The sequence below is a fragment of the Oncorhynchus mykiss genome, chromosome 7, assembly GCF_057628025.1.
Source record: "Oncorhynchus mykiss isolate SJ-2025 chromosome 7, ASM5762802v1, whole genome shotgun sequence".
Taxonomy (NCBI): domain Eukaryota; kingdom Metazoa; phylum Chordata; class Actinopteri; order Salmoniformes; family Salmonidae; genus Oncorhynchus; species Oncorhynchus mykiss.
In genome coordinates, this window is record NC_143028.1 from 1,664,284 (window position 1) to 1,684,036 (window position 19,753).

Genomic DNA, 19,753 nt, shown 5'->3' on the forward strand with positions numbered 1-19,753 from the left:
GTCTGACCTAATACTGAGTCAGTGTGTCTGACCTCCTAACACTGAGTCAGTGTGTCTCACCTCCTAACACTGAGTCAGTGTGTCTCACCTCCTAACACTGAGTCAGTGTGTCTGACCTCCTAACACTGAGTCAGTGTGTCTGACCTAATACTGAGTCAGTGTGTCTGACCTCCTAACACTGAGTCAGCGTGTCTCACCTCCTAACAGTGAGTCAGCGTGTCTCACCTCCTAACACCGAGTCAGCGTGTCTCACCTCCTAACTGTGAGTCAGTGTGTCTCACCTTCTAACAATGAGTCAGTGTGTCTCACCTCCTAATACTGAGTCAGCGTGGCTCACCTCCTAACACTGAGTCAGCGTGTCTCACCTCTTAACAGTGAGTCAGCGTGTCTCACCTCCTAACAGTGAGTCAGCGTGTCTCACCTCCTAACAATGAGTCAGCGTGTCTCACCTCCTATGAGCATGGTGCAGATGGAGAAGATCTTCTCTGAGTCGGTGTTGGCTGAGACGTTTCCGAAGCCCACGCTGGTCAGACTGCTCAGAGCGAAGTACAAAGACGTCACGTAGGAGCTCCTCACTGACGGCCCGCCTCCTAGCGCCGCCCCCGAGACCCCTGAGCCATTCACCTGGCTCCGCCCCGCCTCGCTGACGTTCCATTGGCCGGAGCTGAAGGACGAGGAGAAATCCTGTCCAATCGGCTCTGACCCTGATGTGTTCCAGTGATTGTAATTGGCTGCCAACCCATTCGTTCTAGAAGTGTGCAGCGAATCAGTGACTCCGAGGAACGAGGTTAAAGGTGACAGGAAGTAAGGGGTGTCGAGACGTTTTGCCAGTTCATGAAGCCAGCCTGGGGAGATTAGAGAACAGTGTTAATATTTATATCACTTAGTAGAAATGTCACAGTAATGCAAATTCTCCTGCAGTTACTTAAAGACCTTTAAGTAGATTGCTGCATTAACATGTAAACCAGACCCAAAGGACACAGTGTGTGTGTGTGTGAGTATGTGTGTGTGTGTGTGTGTGTGTGTGAGTATGTGTGTGTGTGTGTGTGTGTGTGTGTGTGTGTGTGTGTGTGTGTGTGTGTGTGTGTGTGTGTGTGTGTGTGTGTGTGAGTATGTGTGTGTATGTGTGTGTGTGTGTGTGTGTGTGTGTGTGAGTATGTGTGTGTGTGTGTGTGTGTGTGTGTGTGTGTGTGTGTGTGTTTGTATGTGTGTGTGTCTGTGTGTGTGTGTGTGTGTGTGTGTGTGTGTGTGCGCATCCGTGCCTTGAGTGCAGTGGTCAGTTGATACTGACTTCTTATTCAGTGTTAATTTATCCTGTACATGCAGAGCCAGACAGCACTGTCTCTCTAGTCCCTGGAGTTGTACATGGTGCTGCAGTATGTTCTGTATGCAGACCCTGTCCATGGTGCTGAAGTATGTTCTGTATGCAGACCCTGTCCATGGTGTTGAATATGTTCTGTATGCAGACCCTGTCCATGGTGCTGCAGTATGTTCTGTATGCAGACCCTGTCCATGGTGCTGAAGTATGTTCTGTATGCAGACCCTGTCCATGGTGCTGCAGTACGTTCTGAATGCAGACCCTGTCCATGGTGTTGAAGTATGTTCTGTATGCAGACCCTGTCCATGGTACTGCAGTACGTTCTGAATGCAGACCCTGTCCATGGTACTGAAGTATGTTCTGAATGCAGACCCTGTCCATGGTACTGCAGTACGTTCTGAATGCAGACCCTGTCCATGGTACTGAAGTATGTTCTGAATGCAGACCCTGTCCATGGTACTGCAGTACGTTCTGAATGCAGACCCTGTCCATGGTGTTGAAGTATGTTCTGTATGACACCTGAATCTCACAGAGCTGTGATTATCATGTAGAGACAGAGTAGACAGAGAGAGAGAGAGAGAGAGAGAGAGAGAGAGAGAGAGAGACAGAGAGAGGGAGAGAGAGAGAGAGACAGAGAGACAGAGAGAGAGAGAGAGACAGAGAGAGAGAGAGAGAACATGGTCTGCTGTCTCTCCCAGCCCTTCATCTTCTCTCTCATGTAATCTACCTTCCAATAAACCCCTCAGACACCCTGTCTGCATCCCAATTCTCTAGCCCTTTGACTAGTGTGCACTGTTCCTTGGTTTCAAATACTATTTGAAATCCTTTCAAATACTTTGGCTGTGCTTGATTGAGCTTGCCAGGTGCAACAGAACCAATAGAATAGTCACAAAAGTGCAAACTCCATTCATCCGACACTCCAGCCAGGCTAAAGCAAATGCTCAAAGTAAATGAACGATTTCAAATACTATTTGAACCCATGTCTGAAATCCAGGTGTCTGAGAGTCTGAGGTGATATTAAGGTACATGTAGCCTCGGTGTGATTGAGGAGAGTATTGCAGACACACACACACACACAGAGAATACAGAGGTTGACTAATAACTGACAGGCAGGGGACCAGCTAACTGACAGACAGAGGACCAGCTAACTGACAGACAGAGGACCAGCTAACTGACAGACAGAGAACCAGCTAACTGACAGACAGAGGACCAGCTAACTGACACACAGAGGACCAGCTAACTGACACACAGAGGACCAGCTAACTGACAGACAGAGGACCAGCTAACTGACAGACAGAGGACCAGCTAACTGACAGACAGAGAACCAGCTAACTGACAGACAGAGGACCAGCTAACTGACACACAGAGGACCAGCTAACTGACACACAGAGGACCAGCTAACTGACACACAGAGAACCAGCTAACTGAGAGACAACTGACACACAGAGAACCAGCTAACTGACAGACAGAGGACCAGCTAACTGAGAGACAGAGGACCAGCCAACTATGGAAGAGCACAAACTGATCATTGTTTGTTACAAGGTCATGTTGCTGGCTACGTGATGCTAATATATACAGTGCCTTGCGAAAGTATTCGGCCCCCTTGAACTTTGCGACCTTTTGCCACATTTCAGGCTTTAAACATAAAGATATAAAACTGTATTTTTTTGTGAAGAATCAACAACAAGTGGGACACAATCATGAAGTGGAACGACATTTATTGGATATTTCAAACTTTTTTAACAAATCAAAAACTGAAAAATTGGGCGTGCAAAATTATTCAGCCCCCTTAAGTTAATACTTTGTAGCGCCACCTTTTGCTGCGATTACAGCTGTAAGTCGCTTGGGGTATGTCTCTATCAGTTTTGCACATCGAGAGACTGACATTTTTTCCCATTCCTCCTTGCAAAACAGCTCGAGCTCAGTGAGGTTGGATGGAGAGCATTTGTGAACAGCAGTTTTCAGTTCTTTCCACTGATTCTCGATTGGATTCAGGTCTGGACTTTGACTTGGCCATTCTAACACCTGGATATGTTTATTTTTGAACCATTCCATTGTAGATTTTGCTTTATGTTTTGGATCATTGTCTTGTTGGAAGACAAATCTCCGTCCCAGTCTCAGGTCTTTTGCAGACTCCATCAGGTTTTCTTCCAGAATGGTCCTGTATTTGACTCCATCCATCTTCCCATCAATTTTAACCATGTTCCCTGTCCCTGCTGAAGAAAAGTAGGCCCAAACCATGATGCTGCCACCACCATGTTTGACAGTGGGGATGGTGTGTTCATTGTGATGAGCTGTGTTGCTTTTACGCCAAACATAACGTTTTGCATTGTTGCTAAAAAGTTGAATTTTGGTTTCATCTGACCAGAGCACCTTCTTCCACATGTTTGGTGTGTCTCCCAGGTGGCTTGTGGCAAACTTTAAACAACACTTTTTATGGATATCTTTAAGAAATGGCTTTCTTCTTGCCACTCTTCCATAAAGGCCAGATTTGTGCAATATACAACTGATTGTTGTCCTATGGACCGAGTCTCCCACCTCAGCTGTAGATCTCTGCAGTTCATCCAGAGTGATCATGGGCCTCTTGGCTGCATCTCTGATCAGTCTTCTCCTTGTATGAGCTGAAAGTTTAGAGGGACGGCCAGGTCTTGGTAGATTTGCAGTGGTCTGATACTCCTTCCATTTCAATATTATCGCTTGCACAGTGCTCCTTGGGATGTTTAAAGCTTGGGAAATATTTTTCAATCCAAATCCGGCTTTAAACTTCTTCACAACTGTATCTCGGACCTGCCTGGTGTGTTCCTTGTTCTTCATGATGCTCTCTGCGCTTTTAACGGACCTCTGAGACTATCACAGTGCAGGTGCATTTATACGGAGACTTGATTACACACAGGTGGATTGTATTTATCATCATTAGTCATTTAGGTCAACATTGGATCATTCAGAGATCCTCACTGAACTTCTGGAGAGAGTTTGCTGCACTGAAAGTAAAGGGGCTGAATAATTTTGAATGCCCAATTTTTCCGTTTTTGATTTGTTAAAAAAGTCTGAAATATCCAATAAATGTCGTTCCACTTCATGATTGTGTCCCACTTGTTGTTGATTCTTCACAAAAAAAATACAGTTTTATATCTTTATGTTTGAAGCCTGAAATGTGGCAAAAGGTCGCAAAGTTCAAGGGGGCCGAATACTTTTGCAAGGCCCTGTAACTGTAGAAAATAGAAAAGCGCTATCCAAAGTCTTGTGGTTGGATATTGTCATTCTGGAATCAGGGCTGGACAAACAGCTCAACACTGCTGGAGTTACCATCAAGGAGTCACTGTCTTTACATGTGTGGAGTTACCATCAAGGAGTCACTGTGTCTTTACATGTGAGGAGTTACCATCAAGGAGTCACTGTGTCTTTACATGTGAGGAGTTACCATCAAGGAGTCACTGTGTCTTTACATGTGAGGAGTTGCCATCAAGGAGTCACTGTGTCTTCACATGTGTGGAGTTACCATCAAGGAGTCACTGTGTCTTTACATGTGAGGAGTTACCATCAAGGAGTCAGTGTGTCTTTACATGTGAGGAGTTACCATCAAGGAGTCACTGTGTCTTTACATGTGAGGAGTTACCATCAAGGAGTCACTGTGTCTTTACATGTGAGGAGTTGCCATCAAGGAGTCACTGTGTCTTTACATGTGAGGAGTTACCATCAAGGAGTAACTGTGTCTTTACATGTGTGGAGTTACCATCAAGGAGTCACTGTGTCTTTACATGTGAGGAGTTACCATCAAGGAGTCACTGTGTCTTTACATGTGAGGAATTACCATCAAGGAGTCACTGTGTCTTTACATGTGAGGAGTTACCATCAAGGAGTCACTGTGTCTTTACATGTGAGGAGTTACCATCAAGGAGTCACTGTGTCTTTACATGTGAGGAGTTACCATCAAGGAGTCACTGTCTTTACATGTGAGGAGTTACCATCAAGGAGTCACTGTGTCTTTACATGTGAGGAGTTACCATCAAGGAGTCTGTTACGGTGAGTGAATGAGGACCCAAAAGCGAACTAACTTAAACAGAGCTTCTTTAATAACCAAACATAGGTAGGCTCAGATAGACCGGCAGATTCCGACAGGACAGGACAAGGTTACAGCAAACATGACGATAGTCTGGCTCAGGCATGAAACACAACAAACAAGAATCCGACAAGGACAGGAACAAAAACAGAGAGAGATATAGGGGACTAATCAGAGGGAAAAAGGGAACAGGTGGGAAACGGGGTGACGAGGTAGTCAGGAGGAGACAAGGAACAGCTGGGGGAAAGCGGGGGAGAAAAGGTAACCTAATACGACCAGCAGAGGGAGACAGGGTGAAAGGAAAGGACAGAGACACAACATGACAATACATGACAGTACCCCCCCACTCACCGAGCGCCTCCTGGCGCACTCGAGGAGGAAACCTGGCGGCAACGGAGGAAATCCTCGATCAGCGCACGGTCCAGCACGTCCCGAGAGGGAACCCAACTCCTCTCCTCAGGACCGTACCCCTCCCAATCAACGAGGTACTGGTGACCACGGCCCCGAGGACGCATGTCCAAAATCCTGCGGACCCTGTAGATGGGTGCGCCCTCGACAAGGATGGGGGGGGGGGGGGGGAGACGAGCGGGGGCGCGAAGAACGGGCTTAATACAGGAGACATGGAAGACCGGGTGGACGCGACGAAGGTATCGCGGAAGAAGAAGTCGAACTGCGACAGGATTAATGACCCGAGAAATACGGAACGGACCAATGAACCGCGGGGTCAACTTGCGAGAAGCCGTCTTAAGGGGAAGGTTCTGAGTGGAGAGCCAAACTCTCTGACCGCGACAATATCTAGGACTCTTAGTTCTACGCTTATTAGCAGCCCTCACAGTCTGCGTCCTATAACGGCAAAGTGCAGACCTGACCCTCTTCCAGGTGCGCTCGCAACGTTGGACAAAAGCCTGAGCGGAGGGGACGCTGGACTCGGCGAACTGAGATGAGAACAGCGGAGGCTGGTACCCGAGGCTACTCTGAAAAGGAGATAGCCCGGTCGCAGACGAAGGAAGTGAGTTGTGGGCGTATTCTGCCCAGGGGAGCTGTTCTGACCAAGACGCAGGGTTGCGAAAAGAAAGACTGCGTAAGATGCGACCAATAGTCTGATTGGCCCGTTCTGCTTGACCGTTAGACTGGGGGTGAAAGCCGGAAGAGAGACTGACGGAAGCCCCAATCAAACGGCAAAACTCCCTCCAAAATTGAGACGTGAATTGCGGACCTCTGTCCGAAACGACGTCTGACGGAAGGCCATGAATTCTGAAAACATTCTCGATGATGATTTGTGCCGTCTCTTTAGCAGAAGGAAGCTTAGCAAGGGGAATGAAATGAGCCGCCTTAGAGAACCTATCGACAACCGTAAGAATAACAGTCTTCCCCGCTGACGAAGGCAGTCCGGTGACAAAATCTAAGGCGATGTGAGACCACGGTCGAGAGGGAATGGGCAGCGGCCTGAGACGGCCGGCAGGAGGGGAGTTACCGGACTTAGTCTGCGCGCAGACCGAACAAGCAGCCACGAAACGACGCGTGTCATGCTCCCGGGTGGGCCACCAAAAACGCTGGCGAATGGAAGCAAGCGTACCCCGAACGCCAGGGTGGCCGGCTAACTTGGCAGAGTGAGCCCACTGAAGAACGGCCAGACGAGTAGGAACGGGAACGAAAAGAAGGTTCCTAGGACAAGCGCGCGGCGACGGAGTGTGAGTGAGCGCTTGCTTTACCTGCCTCTCAATTCCCCAGACAGTCAACCCGACAACACGCCCCTCAGGGAGAATCCCCTCGGGGTCAGTGGAGGCTACTGAAGAACTGAAGAGACGAGATAAAGCATCAGGCTTGGTGTTCTTAGAGCCCGGACGATAAGAAATCACGAACTCGAAACGAGCGAAAAACAGCGCCCAACGCGCCTGACGCGCATTAAGTCGTTTGGCAGAACGGATGTACTCAAGGTTCCTATGGTCAGTCCAAACGACAAAAGGAACGGTCGCCCCCTCCAACCACTGTCGCCATTCGCCTAGGGCTAACCGGATGGCGAGCAGTTCGCGGTTTCCCACATCATAGTTACGTTCCGACGGGGACAGGCGATGAGAAAAATACGCGCATGGGTGGACCTTGTCGTCAGAGAGGGAGCGCTGAGAAAGAATGGCTCCCACGCCCACCTCTGACGCGTCAACCTCGACAACGAACTGTCTAGAGACGTCAGGTGTAACAAGGATAGGAGCGGATGTAAAACGATTCTTGAGGAGATCAAAAGCTCCCTGGGCGGAAACGGACCACTTAAAGCACGTCTTGACAGAAGTAAGGGCTGTGAGAGGAGCTGCCACCTGACCGAAATTACGGATGAAACGACGATAGAAGTTCGCGAAGCCGAGAAAGCGCTGCAGCTCGACGCGTGACTTAGGGGCGGGCCAATCAATGACAGCTTGGACCTTAGCGGGATCCATCTTAATGCCTTCAGCGGAAATAACAGAACCGAGAAATGTGACGGAGGAGGCATGAAAAGTGCACTTCTCAGCCTTCACAAAAAGACAATTCTCTAAAAGGCGCTGGAGGACACGTCGAACGTGCTGAAGATGAATCTGGAGTGACGGTGAAAAAATCAGGATATCGTCAAGGTAAACGAAAACAAAGATGTTCAGCATGTCTCTCAGGACATCATTGACTAATGCCTGAAAGACAGCTGGAGCGTTAGCGAGGCCGAAAGGAAGAACCCGGTATTCAAAGTGCCCTAACGGAGTGTTAAACGCCGTCTTCCACTCGTCCCCCTCCCTGATGCGCACGAGATGGTAAGCGTTACGAAGGTCCAACTTAGTGAAAAACCTGGCTCCCTGCAGGATCTCGAAGGCTGAAGACATAAGAGGAAGCGGATAACGATTCTTAACTGTTATGTCATTCAGCCCTCGATAATCTATGCAGGGGCGCAGAGACCCGTCCTTCTTCTTGACAAAAAAAAAACCCCGCTCCGGCGGGAGAGGAGGAGGGGACTATGGTACCGGCGTCAAGAGCTACAGACAAATAATCCTCGAGAGCCTTACGTTCGGGAGCCGACAGAGAGTATAGTCTACCCCGGGGGGGAGTGGTTCCCGGAAGGAGATCAATACTACAATCATACGACCGGTGTGGAGGAAGAGAGGTGGCCCTGGACCGACTGAACACCGTGCGCAGATCGTGATATTCCTCCGGCACCCCTGTCAAATCACCAGGCTCCTCCTGTGAAGAAGAGACAGAGGAAACAGGAGGGATAGCAGACATTAAACATTTCACATGACAAGAGACGTTCCAGGAGAGGATAGAATTACTAGACCAATTAATGGAAGGATTATGACAAACTAGCCAGGGATGGCCCAAAACAACAGGTGTAAAAGGTGAACGAAAAATCAAAAAAGAAATGGTTTCGCTATGATTACCAGAAACAGTGAGGGTTAAAGGTAGCGTCTCACGCTGAATCCTGGGGAGAGGACTACCATCCAGGGCGAACAAGGCCGTGGACTCCCTTAACTGTCTGAGAGGAATGTCATGTTCCCGAGCCCAGGTCTCGTCCATAAAACAGCCCTCCGCCCCAGAGTCTATTAAGGCACTGCAGGAAGCTGACGAACCGGTCCAGCGTAGATGGACCGACAAGGTAGTGCAGGATCTTGAAGGAGAGACAGGAGTAGTAGCGCTCACCAGTAGCCCTCCGCTTACTGATGAGCTCTGGCTTTTACTGGACATGAAGTGACAAAATGACCAGCAGAACCGCAATAGAGACAGAGGCGGTTGGTGATTCTCCGTTCCCTCTCCTTAGTCGAGATGCGGATACCTCCCAGCTGCATAGGCTCAGCTCCCGAGCCGGCAGAGGAAGATGGTAGTGATGCGGAGAGGGGGGCAACGGAGAACGCGAGCTCCTTTCCACGAGCTCGGTGACGAAGATCAACCCGTCGCTCAATGCGAATAGCGAGTTCAATCAAGGAATCCACGCTGGAAGGAACCTCCCGGGAGAGAATCTCATCCTTTACCTCTGCGCGGAGACCCTCCAGAAGACGAGCGAGCAAAGCCGGCTCGTTCCAGCCACTGGAGGCAGCAAGAGTGCGAAACTCAATAGAGTAGTCTGTTATGGATCGATTGCCTTGACATAGGGAAGACAGGGCCCTGGAAGCCTCCTCCCCAAAAACAGATCGATCAAAAACCCGTATCATCTCCTCCTTAAAGTCCTGATACTGGTTAGTACACTCAGCCCTTGCCTCCCAGATTGCCGTGCCCCACTCACGAGCCCGTCCAGTAAGGAGAGATATGACGTAGGCGACACGAGCAGTGCTCCTGGCGTAAGTGTTGGGCTGGAGAGAAAACACAATATCACACTGGGTGAGGAACGAGCGGCATTCAGTGGGCTCCCCAGAGTAACACGGCGGGTTATTGATTCTGGGCTCTGGAGATTCGAAAGCCCTGGAAGTGGCCGGTGGATCGAGGCGGAGATGGTGAACCTGTTCTGTGAGGTTGGAGACTTGGGTGGCCAGGGTCTCAACGGCATGTCGAGCAGCAGACAATTCCTGCTCGTGTCTGCCTAGCATCGCTCCCTGGATCTCGACGGCTGAGTGGAGAGGATCCGAAGTCGCTGGGTCCATTCTTGGTCGGATTCTTCTGTTACGGTGAGTGAATGAGGACCCAAAAGCGAACTAACTTAAACAGAGCTTCTTTAATAACCAAACATAGGTAGGCTCAGATAGACCGGCAGATTCCGACAGGACAGGACAAGGTTACAGCAAACATGACGATAGTCTGGCTCAGGCATGAAACACAACAAACAAGAATCCGACAAGGACAGGAACAAAAACAGAGAGAGATATAGGGGACTAATCAGAGGGAAAAAGGGAACAGGTGGGAAACGGGGTGACGAGGTAGTCAGGAGGAGACAAGGAACAGCTGGGGGAAAGCGGGGGAGAAAAGGTAACCTAATACGACCAGCAGAGGGAGACAGGGTGAAAGGAAAGGACAGAGACACAACATGACAATACATGACAGAGTCACTGTGTCTTTACATGTGTGGAGTTACCATCAAGGAGTCACTGTGTCTTTACATGTGAGGAGTTACCATCAAGGAGTAACTGTGTCTTTACATGTGTGGAGTTACCATCAAGGAGTCACTGTGTCTTTACATGTGAGGAGTTACCATCAAGGAGTCACTGTGTCTTTACATGTGAGGAGTTACCATCAAGGAGTCACTGTCTTTACATGTGAGGAGTTACCATCAAGGAGTCACTGTGTCTTTACATGTGAGGAGTTACCATCAAGGAGTAACTGTGTCTTTACATGTGTGGGAAGTTGCTAACTATCCAATGTCCCAATAGCTCTTCATTATCATTGAACTAATAACTCAATAAAATACCATTTAATAGGGATTTAGTGTGTGCGTCCAAGTGTCTGTGTGTGTGTGTGTGTGTGTGTGAGTGTGTGTTTATTTTGTTGCCAGGTTTACTCACCATTATCCCAGGAGCTCAGGCTGTTGCTCTCGATCTCCTTGCGTCCGATGAAGTACCAGACGCAGGCCATCCAGTGGGCCAGCAGGGCGAAAGTAGACATGAGCAGGGTGAGAACCACGGCGCTGTACTCAGAGTAACGCTCCAGCTTCTGGAGCAGCCTCAGGAGACGCAGTAACCGCACTGTCTTCAGCAGGTGGACCCCAAAGTACTGCACAGGGGAAGAGGAGGGGAGGGAGGGGACATGAAAGCAGAGGTCAAGGGTCATTGGTATTGACAGAGTGCGTGTGATGTGTGTGTGTGTGTGTGTGTGTGTGCATAGGTGTGTGTGTGTTCTTGGAAGTTGGAAAGTTTGACAGTTGAGTGATGCCTTTGAGGTGTTGTTGTGAGAAATGTTCTTGGTTCGGGGATCGATGACACAGCAGGAGGCTGGTATTGATACACCACTGGACACCATTAAAGCCTGGGGAGACTCGGTGTGACTGACGACTCAATACGTCTCACACAAACATGACCTATCCTCACACACAGACAGACACACCCCAGTCCCTGGCTGGCTGCACCCCCATGACTCTATGAAGCCCTTTGGCCAAAGAACAAAGTGACACACCTACTCATTCAAGTGTTTTTCTTTATTTTTACTAATCTCTTCTTTGTAGAATAATAGTGAAGACATCAAAACTATGAAATATCACATATGGACTCATGTAGTAACCAAAAAAGGGTTAAACAAATCAAGATATATTTAAGATTTGAGATTCAAATAGCCACCCTTTGCCTTGATGACAGCTTTGCACACTGTTGGCATTCTCTCAACCAGCTTCATGAGCTAGTCACCTGGAATGCATTTCAATTAACAGGTGTGTCTTGTTAAAAGTACATTTGTGGAATGTCTTTCATTCTTAATGAGTTTAAGCAAATCAGTTGTGTTGTGACAAGGTAGAGGTGGTATACAGAAGATTTGGTCTTTGGTAAAAGACCAAGTCCATATTATGGCAAGAACAGCTCAAATAAGCAAAGAGAAATGACAGTCCATCATTACTATAAGACATGAAGGTCAGTCAATGTGGAGAATGGCAAGAAGTTTCTTCAAGTGATGTTGCAAAAACCATCAAGCTATATGATGAAACTGGCTCTCATGAGGACCACAGGAAATGAAGACCCAGAGTTACCTCTGCTGCAGAGGGTAAGTTTCATTAGCACCTCAGATTGCAGCCCAAATAAATGCTTCACAGAGTTCAAGTAACAGCCACATCTCAACATCAACTGTTGAGAGGAGACTGCGTGAATCAGGCCTTCATGGTCGAATTGCTGCAAAGAAACCACTACTAAAGGACAACAATAAGAAGAAGAGACTTGCTTGGGCCAAACAACACAAGCAATGGACATTAGACCAGCATGGCTACCACAGCATTCTGCAGCGATACGCCAACCCATCTGGTTTGGGCTTAGTGGGACTATCATTTGAATTTCAACAGGATAATGACCTAACATACCTCCAGGCTGTGTAAGGGCTATTTGACCAGAAGGAGAGTGATGGAGTGCTGCATCAGATGACCAGACCCCCACAATCACCTGACCTCAACCCAATTGAGATGGTTTGGGATGAGTTGGACCACAGAGTGAAGGAAAAGCCGCTAACAAGTGCTCAGCATATGTGGGAACCCCTTCAAGACTGTTGGAAAAGCATTCCTCATGAAGCTGGTTGAGAGAATGCCAAGAGTGTGCAAAGCTGTCATCAAGGCAAAGGGGTGGCTACTTTGAATAATCTCAAAAATATTTTAACTTGTTTAACACTTTTTTGGTTACTACATGATGCCATATGTGTTATTTCATAGTTTTGATGTCTTCACTATTATTCTACAATGTAGAAAATAGTCAAACTAAAGAAAAACCCTTGAATGAGTAGGTGTGTCCAAACTTTTGACTGGTACTGTATGTGTGTGTGTGTGTGTGTGTGTGTGTGTGTGTGTGTGTGTGTGTGTGTGTGTGTGTGTAAAGTATGTATGCGTGTGTATGTGTGTGTCTTCTCATATGTCTGTGCATGCCTGCGTTGCAGGAACGTGCCGCACACCCACCACGCTGATATTGAAGGCGTAGAGCAGGTCAAAGGGCAGGGCGGCGATCAGGTCAACAAACAGCCAGGAGGTGGCGTAGTGTACAAAGATAGAGCGGGCTTCATAAACCACCTGACCCGTCGTACTCACATAGGTGGTGCGGAAGTTCAGTGCAATGTCTGTCACAGAAAACACATGGTGAGATAGAATAGGACAAAGGGGACATTTGATTGGACCAGCCAACACGTAGAACACCAATAAAAAACACAACAGAGGACACACAGACAGCAGTTAAAAAGGATCGCTCCTAGGTGGGATCATTCAACCATCATTCAATCCTCATTCAACCCAGCAAGCAACATTTGGCATGGGACGTCCTAATGACGTTGTTCCTGGTCATAAATCGGTTGTAGAGATGTCAGATTACAACCAGGTTAAGACATTTATTTTCATGTCAACATCAATATGTCTGGGAAAGACGTAGAATTTTGGCTGAACGGAGCCAATGGAATGGAATCAAACAAATCAAAGACGTGGTTTCCATGTGGTTGATTCCATTCCATTGACTCCGTTCCAGACATTATTATGAGCCGTCCTCCCCTCAGCAGCCTCCACTGGTGAAAATATAATTTACAGTTTTTTTTCTGGTAATTCCCAAAATTCACAGCTTTCCATAAATCCCGGCTGGAAGATTCCTGGACACGGAAAGGAATAAGCAGGAAATCTGGAATCCTTCAACCCAGACTTCTGGAAGATCTGGGAATTTGGGGAAAGTTTGCTGAATTTTGCAACCCTAAATGGGACATCAAAAAGAACGTTAACAATCAGTATACAATTTAACCATGACGTGACATTGTTGTGCCTGCTGGGTAACAGAGGAAGCTTTTGGTATTGATCTTAGTTATTATAACCATAATCCCTCACAGTAAACAGTCTGGAAACAAGAGGTGGAAATGTAATCAGTCTGTTTAATAAAATACAGAAGTGCTCATTGATCTCCTCAAACGATTGGCTGGATGTTAATTAGATGAGGAAGTGCCTTGGATGTTAATGGGATGTGGATTAATATTGGCTGTTATGATGATCGCGAAGTGAATGATACAATTGTTTATTAAATCAATGGGTGTGTGAGCGACTGAGGGGTTGAACCCATGTCTCCAGGGCCACAAGAGTGTGTTAGCCTGCGCAGAATGTTACCCCGGTTGTAATCTGAATGTTAAATCCTAGGCATTATCTCTGGGAGCTAACGGAAGTCTTCAGCTTAATCATCGCTCCGTTACAGGAGGGGTAACATTCTGGGGTGTGGGAGGGGTAACATTCTGGGGTGTGGGAGGAGTAACATTCTGGGGTGTGGGAGGGGTAAGATTCTGGGGTGTGGGAGGGGTAACATTCTGGGGTGTGGGAGGGGTAACATTCTGGGGTGTGAAGGGGTAACATTCTGGGGTGTGAAGGGGTAACATTCTGGGGTGTGGGAGGGGTAACATTCTGGGGTGTGGGAGGGGTAACATTCTGGGGTGTGGGAGGGGTAACATTCTGGGGTGTGGGTGGGGTAACATTCTGGGGTGTGGGAAGGGTAACATTCTGGGGTGTGGGAGGGGTAACATTCTGGGGTGTGGGAGGGCTAACATTTTGGGGTAACATTCTGGGGTGTGGGAGGGGTAACATTCTGGGGTGTGGGAGGGGTAACATTCTGGGGTGTGGGTGGGGTAACATTCTGGGGTGTGGGAGGGGTAACATTCTGGGGTGTGGGAGGGGTAACATTCTGGGGTGTGGGTGGGATAACATTCTGAGGTGTGGGTAGGGTAACATTCTGGGGTGGGAGGGGTAACATTCTGGGGTGTGGGTAGGGTAACATTCTGGGGTGTGGGTGGGATAACATTCTGTGCTGTGGGAGGGGTAACATTCTGGGGTGTGGGTAGGGTAACATTCTGGGGTGGGAGGGGTAACATTCTGGGGTGTGGGAGGGGTAACATTCTGGGGTGTGGGTGAGGGTGGGGTAACATACTGGGGTAGGGTGAGGGTGGGGTAACATACTGGGGTGGGGGGGTAACATACTGGGGTAGGGTGAGGGTGGGGTAACATACTGGGGTAGGGGTGAGGGTGGGGTAACATACTGGGGTAGGGTGAGGGTGGGGTAACATACTGGGGTAGGGTGAGGGTGGGGTAACATACTGGGGTAGGGTAAGGGTGGGGTAACATACTGGGGTAGGGTGAGGGTGGGGTAACATACTGGGGTAGGGTGAGGGTGGGGTAACATACTGGGGTAGGGTGAGGGTGGGGTAACATACTGGGGTAGGGTAAGGGTGGGGTAACATTCTGGGGTAGGATAAGGGTGGGGTAACGTTCTTGGGTGGGGGTGAGGGAGGGTAACGTTCTGGGGTGGGGGCGAGGGAGGGTTTTTTCACTCTTACCAATGATGAACAGAATCTCCACCAAGATGTCGCTGTAACTGGGGGGGTTGCGAGCCCCAGAGCCGCCCCCCTCGTCCCGCCCCTCCACCACGGTGAAGCAAACGTTATAGGGCACGGTGATGGCCACATAGAAAGTGGCCAGGAGGATCAGCCAATCCCAGCCCGCCTTGAAGGTCCCATAGTGTAGCAGGATGAAGCGAGACTTTGGAGTGGCAGCCACCTTGTACTCAGGGATGGGGTTGGTGGTCGCCCCAAACATACTCTGGAGAAAATAATGACACATCATAACAACACGAAGGCAAACACCAAGACATTATAATAGAGGTAAATAAAAATGATACACTGAATGAATAAAGTCCATGTGGGATCTTGAGACAGATACAGAAATAGCCGGTATAGGATGGAAGGATCTGGAGAAGACGGCCAAGAACAGAAAGAACCGGTATAGGATGGAAGGATCTGGAGAAGACGGCCAAGAACAGAAAGAACCGGTATAGGATGGAAGGATCTGGAGAAGACGGCCAAGAACAGAGTGAGATGGACAGAAGCCCTGATGACCTCTGCTCCCAACGAAGGGATGGGCCTATGTAATTAAGTAAGTCCATGACTGAAGGGTTTATCCTTACGAACAAGACTGATCCCAGAGCCCTTGATGCCGTCTTAGTCACCCAACGGCCAGATAATGACCATAGGAGTTAGATATACAGCACAAACAGATCTTGAACCACGGCTACTAACAAAAGGGTTATTATGATCCCATTCAACCTCTCTTTCGTATCGTCTGAGATCCCCAAAGACTGGAAAGTTGCCGCGGTCATCCCCCTCTTCAAAGGGGGTGACACTCTAGACACAAACTGCTACAGACCTATATCTATCCCAGAATGTTACTGGAAAGCTGCCGCAGTCATCCCCCTCTTCAAAGGGGGTGACACTCTAGACCCAAACTGCTACAGACCTATATCTATCCTACCCTATATCTATCTTTCTAAGGTCTTCAAAAGCCAAGTTAACAAACAGATTACAGACCATTTAGAATCCCACCGACCTTCTCCGCTATGCAATCTGGTTTCAGAGCTGGTCATGGGTGCACCTCAGCCATGCTCAAGGTCCTAAACGATATCTTAACCGCCATCGATAAGAGACCTTACTGTGCAGCCGTATTCATCGACCTGGCCAAGGCTTTCGAATCTGTCAATCACCACATTCTTACTGGCAGACATGACAGCCTTGGTTTCTCAAATGATTGCCTCGCCTGGTTTACCAACTACTTCTCTGATAGAATTCAGTGTGTCAAATCGGAGCGCCTGATGTCCGGACCTCTGGCAGTCTCTATGGGGGTGCCACAGGGTTCAATTCTCGGGCCGAATCTCTTCTCTGTATACATCAATGATGTTGCTCTTGCTGCTGGTGATTCTCTGATCCACCTCTATGCAGACGACACCATTCTGTATACTTCTGGCCCCTCTTTGGACACTGTGTTAACTAACCTCCAGACAAGCTTCAATGGCATACAACTCTCCTTCCGTGGCTTCCAACTGCTCTTAAATGCAAGTAAAACTAAATGTATGCTATTCAATCGATCACTGCCCGCACCTGCCCGCCCGTCCAGCATTAAAGTAAATTGTGCTGATTTACTGGCACATTGAACCATATGGGGCACCGTAGTTTAAGAACTCTGTGGGTAGTGCTAAAAACAATGACGTCATTGTCTGAATTCCTACATCTTTATGCACCTTCGCCATTGAAATGTTGAGGAAGTGATTACCCATAGGAGTGGTGGTTTGATGTTGATAGGTGCTTATATGGGCTGTGTTGGAGAATATAAGAGTGTTGATAGGATGAGATATGGGCTGTATTGGACAATATAAGAGTGTTGATAGGATGAGATATGGGCTGTATTGGTCAATATAAGAGTGATGATAGGATGAGATATGGGCTGTATTGGACAATATAAGAGTGATGATAGGATGAGATATGGGCTGTATTGGACAATATAAGAGTGTTGATAGGATGAGATATGGGCTGTATTGGACAAAATAAGAGTGTTGATAGGGTGAGATATGGGCTGTATTGGTCAATATAAGAGTGTTGACAGGATGAGATATGGGCTGTATTGGTCAATATAAGAGTGTTGATAGGTTGAGATATGGGCTGTATTGGAGAATATAAGAGTGATGATAGAATGAGATATGGACTGTATTGGACAATATAAGAGTGATGATAGAATGAGATATGGGCTGTATTGGATAATATAAGAGTGATGATAGGTTGAGATATGGACTGTATTGGACAATATAAGAGTGATGATAGGTTGAGATATGGGCTGTATTGGAGAATATAAGAGTGATGATAGAATGAGATATGGGCTGTATTGGATAATATAAGAGTGATGATAGAATGAGATATGGGCTGTATTGGAGAATATAAGAGTGATGATAGAATTAGATATGGGCTGTATTGGAGAATATAAGGGTGATGATAGGTTGAGATATGGGCTGTATTGGACAATATAAGAGTGATGATAGGATGACGTGAGATGTATTGGACAAACATGTTGCTAACTGGGTGATATGGGGACGTGTCGTGCGACGCAGCGCTCTAACAGACCCCCCATAATGCATCGCTCTTTACAGCTCTATATAATTCCAGTAGCTAACTGCATAGATGTTTTCTGTAACTGTCCCTCCATGTGTTACAGTGTACTCACGTTGTTGATCTTGAGCTTGCTCTTGTCCTGTTTCTGCAAGTGGCCAGACAACTGGTAGAGTACGGCCCGACTACGCCGGCGGTTGTGATCAAAGCCTGGGGGGCGGGTGATCTGGTGCACCTCCAGACCTGTCTCCTCGTCTGGGGACCGGCAGGCCGAGGGGTGGGGGTGGAGGGAGAGACAAGGCCGAGGGGTGGGGGTGGTGGGAGACAAGATCCTTTTGATGTACTGTAATTAGCTTATTCATTGTTCATCAGGTAACTGTCAATCCCTCTCCCTCCAACCCCTCTCTCCCATTTTCCCTTCATCTGAGCCTCCCTCCCTCACCCCCTTCCTCCCTCCCTCCCTCACCAGTGTCTGAGTCTTGTCCATGGTCCCCCTGGTCCTGCTGGTCCTTCCTGGTCTCTGTGATGTCCTTGTGGGAGACCAGGAACAGCACCACCTCTCCCTTCTCATTATTGATGGGCACTATGTCCAGCAGACACCAGAACTGCTCTCCTGAGATACAGACAGACACACAGACAACCAGGTCAGAGAGGAGTAAAACATATAGGCTCTGTCTCAACGGCCTTGATCATCTGTCCTCTCCTTCATCTGCAATTATCTGAAACAACTGAGCAAGTGAAAACTAGACTAATGACTATGATGAAGGGGAAGAGATGCATCTGAGAAAGAGCCATAGAAACCCCTTGAGGGACCTGTGGAGAAAGTCTTACCAGACCACTGACTAATCTCTGTCAACTAGAACCAAGATGGTTCCCTTCCTTACCCCCCTTCTTGTACAGGATGCACTCAGTCTTAAATTCCTGCCGCTCGTCTAGGGCCTTTTGGATCTGAGTGGTTAGGCTCTCGCTGGTGTCCAAGCCGTACAGGAAGTGACACCTGCAGCTCTTTTGCATCAGCTCACCGCGGGCAAAGCCGGTCAGCTCGCAGAAGCCGTCCGAGCAGTAGACGATGGGGTAGAGCGACTGCACCTGGGCGTTACCCAGGACAAAGTTACTGTCTGAGAGAGAGAGAGAGAGAGAGAGAGAGAGAGAGAGAGAGAGAGAGAGAGAGAGAGAGCGAGAGAGAGAGAGAAAGAAAGACAGACGGGACGAGTTTCAAATGCTATTTGGGATAAAGAACATCAAAGAGACCTCCTTTGAACTTTGTATAAAAGTTTAATCATATTTTTCTCCTGATTACTTGCAAGACTTTGTGAGTCTTTGTGATGGTAAGGGCGATGAGGCTGTGTTTTTGCTCCAAGCCGGGTCTCTGGCTGAGTATGGGAACGAAAGAGCAGACCTAACAAATCACATAGCTTGGCTTAAATTAAGGGCATCAGGGGCCAAAGGCAACAAACAGAACTGTGTTAATTCATGCATGAATGAAGTCAAGACATCAATTACATATAAATGCCGTTCCTGTTTGAGTCAAGGGTGGTAGGGGGATTTGAGTGGCGCTGCCTGGCGCTTGACGGAGATACGGCCTCTTGAATATTTCTATGGGTAATTTAGTTGTTTGATTAGTAGGCTTTAGGGGCTCTACAGGAGAACAATTCACTCTGCAGGAGATGTTGAGTCCTTTACAGAAATAGGATCTGTAGGACTGGGGCACTCACTGTGAAGAATGTGTATAATATAGAGAGGGAGGGAGGGAGGGAGGGAGGGAGGGAGGGAGGGAGGGAGGGAGGGGAAAGAGAGAGGGACAGAAAGAAATGGCCAAAAATGTAATGCTTTTAATCTCTGATGGGGATAAAAACAATGACTACCCCACCTCA

General features: G+C 48.1%; 1 protein-coding gene across 1 annotated transcript in view; it reads right to left on the reverse strand.

Annotated features, from left to right (window-relative positions):
• Positions 1–18,893, reverse strand: part of LOC110497040 (voltage-gated delayed rectifier potassium channel KCNH8-like) — a 35,085-nt gene extending 16,192 nt beyond the window's left edge. Inside the window, exons 1-7 of the mRNA XM_090239670.1 lie at positions 18,764–18,893; positions 18,346–18,492; positions 17,995–18,134; positions 15,288–15,549; positions 12,898–13,055; positions 10,823–11,030; positions 450–845 (exon numbers count right to left, since the gene is read on the reverse strand). Coding sequence (XP_090095796.1) covers positions 450–845; positions 10,823–11,030; positions 12,898–13,055; positions 15,288–15,549; positions 17,995–18,134; positions 18,346–18,492; positions 18,764–18,893 — 1,441 coding nt within the window. The remainder of the gene's footprint in view (positions 1–449; positions 846–10,822; positions 11,031–12,897; positions 13,056–15,287; positions 15,550–17,994; positions 18,135–18,345; positions 18,493–18,763) is intronic.
• Between the last annotated feature and the right edge of the window lie 860 nt (positions 18,894–19,753).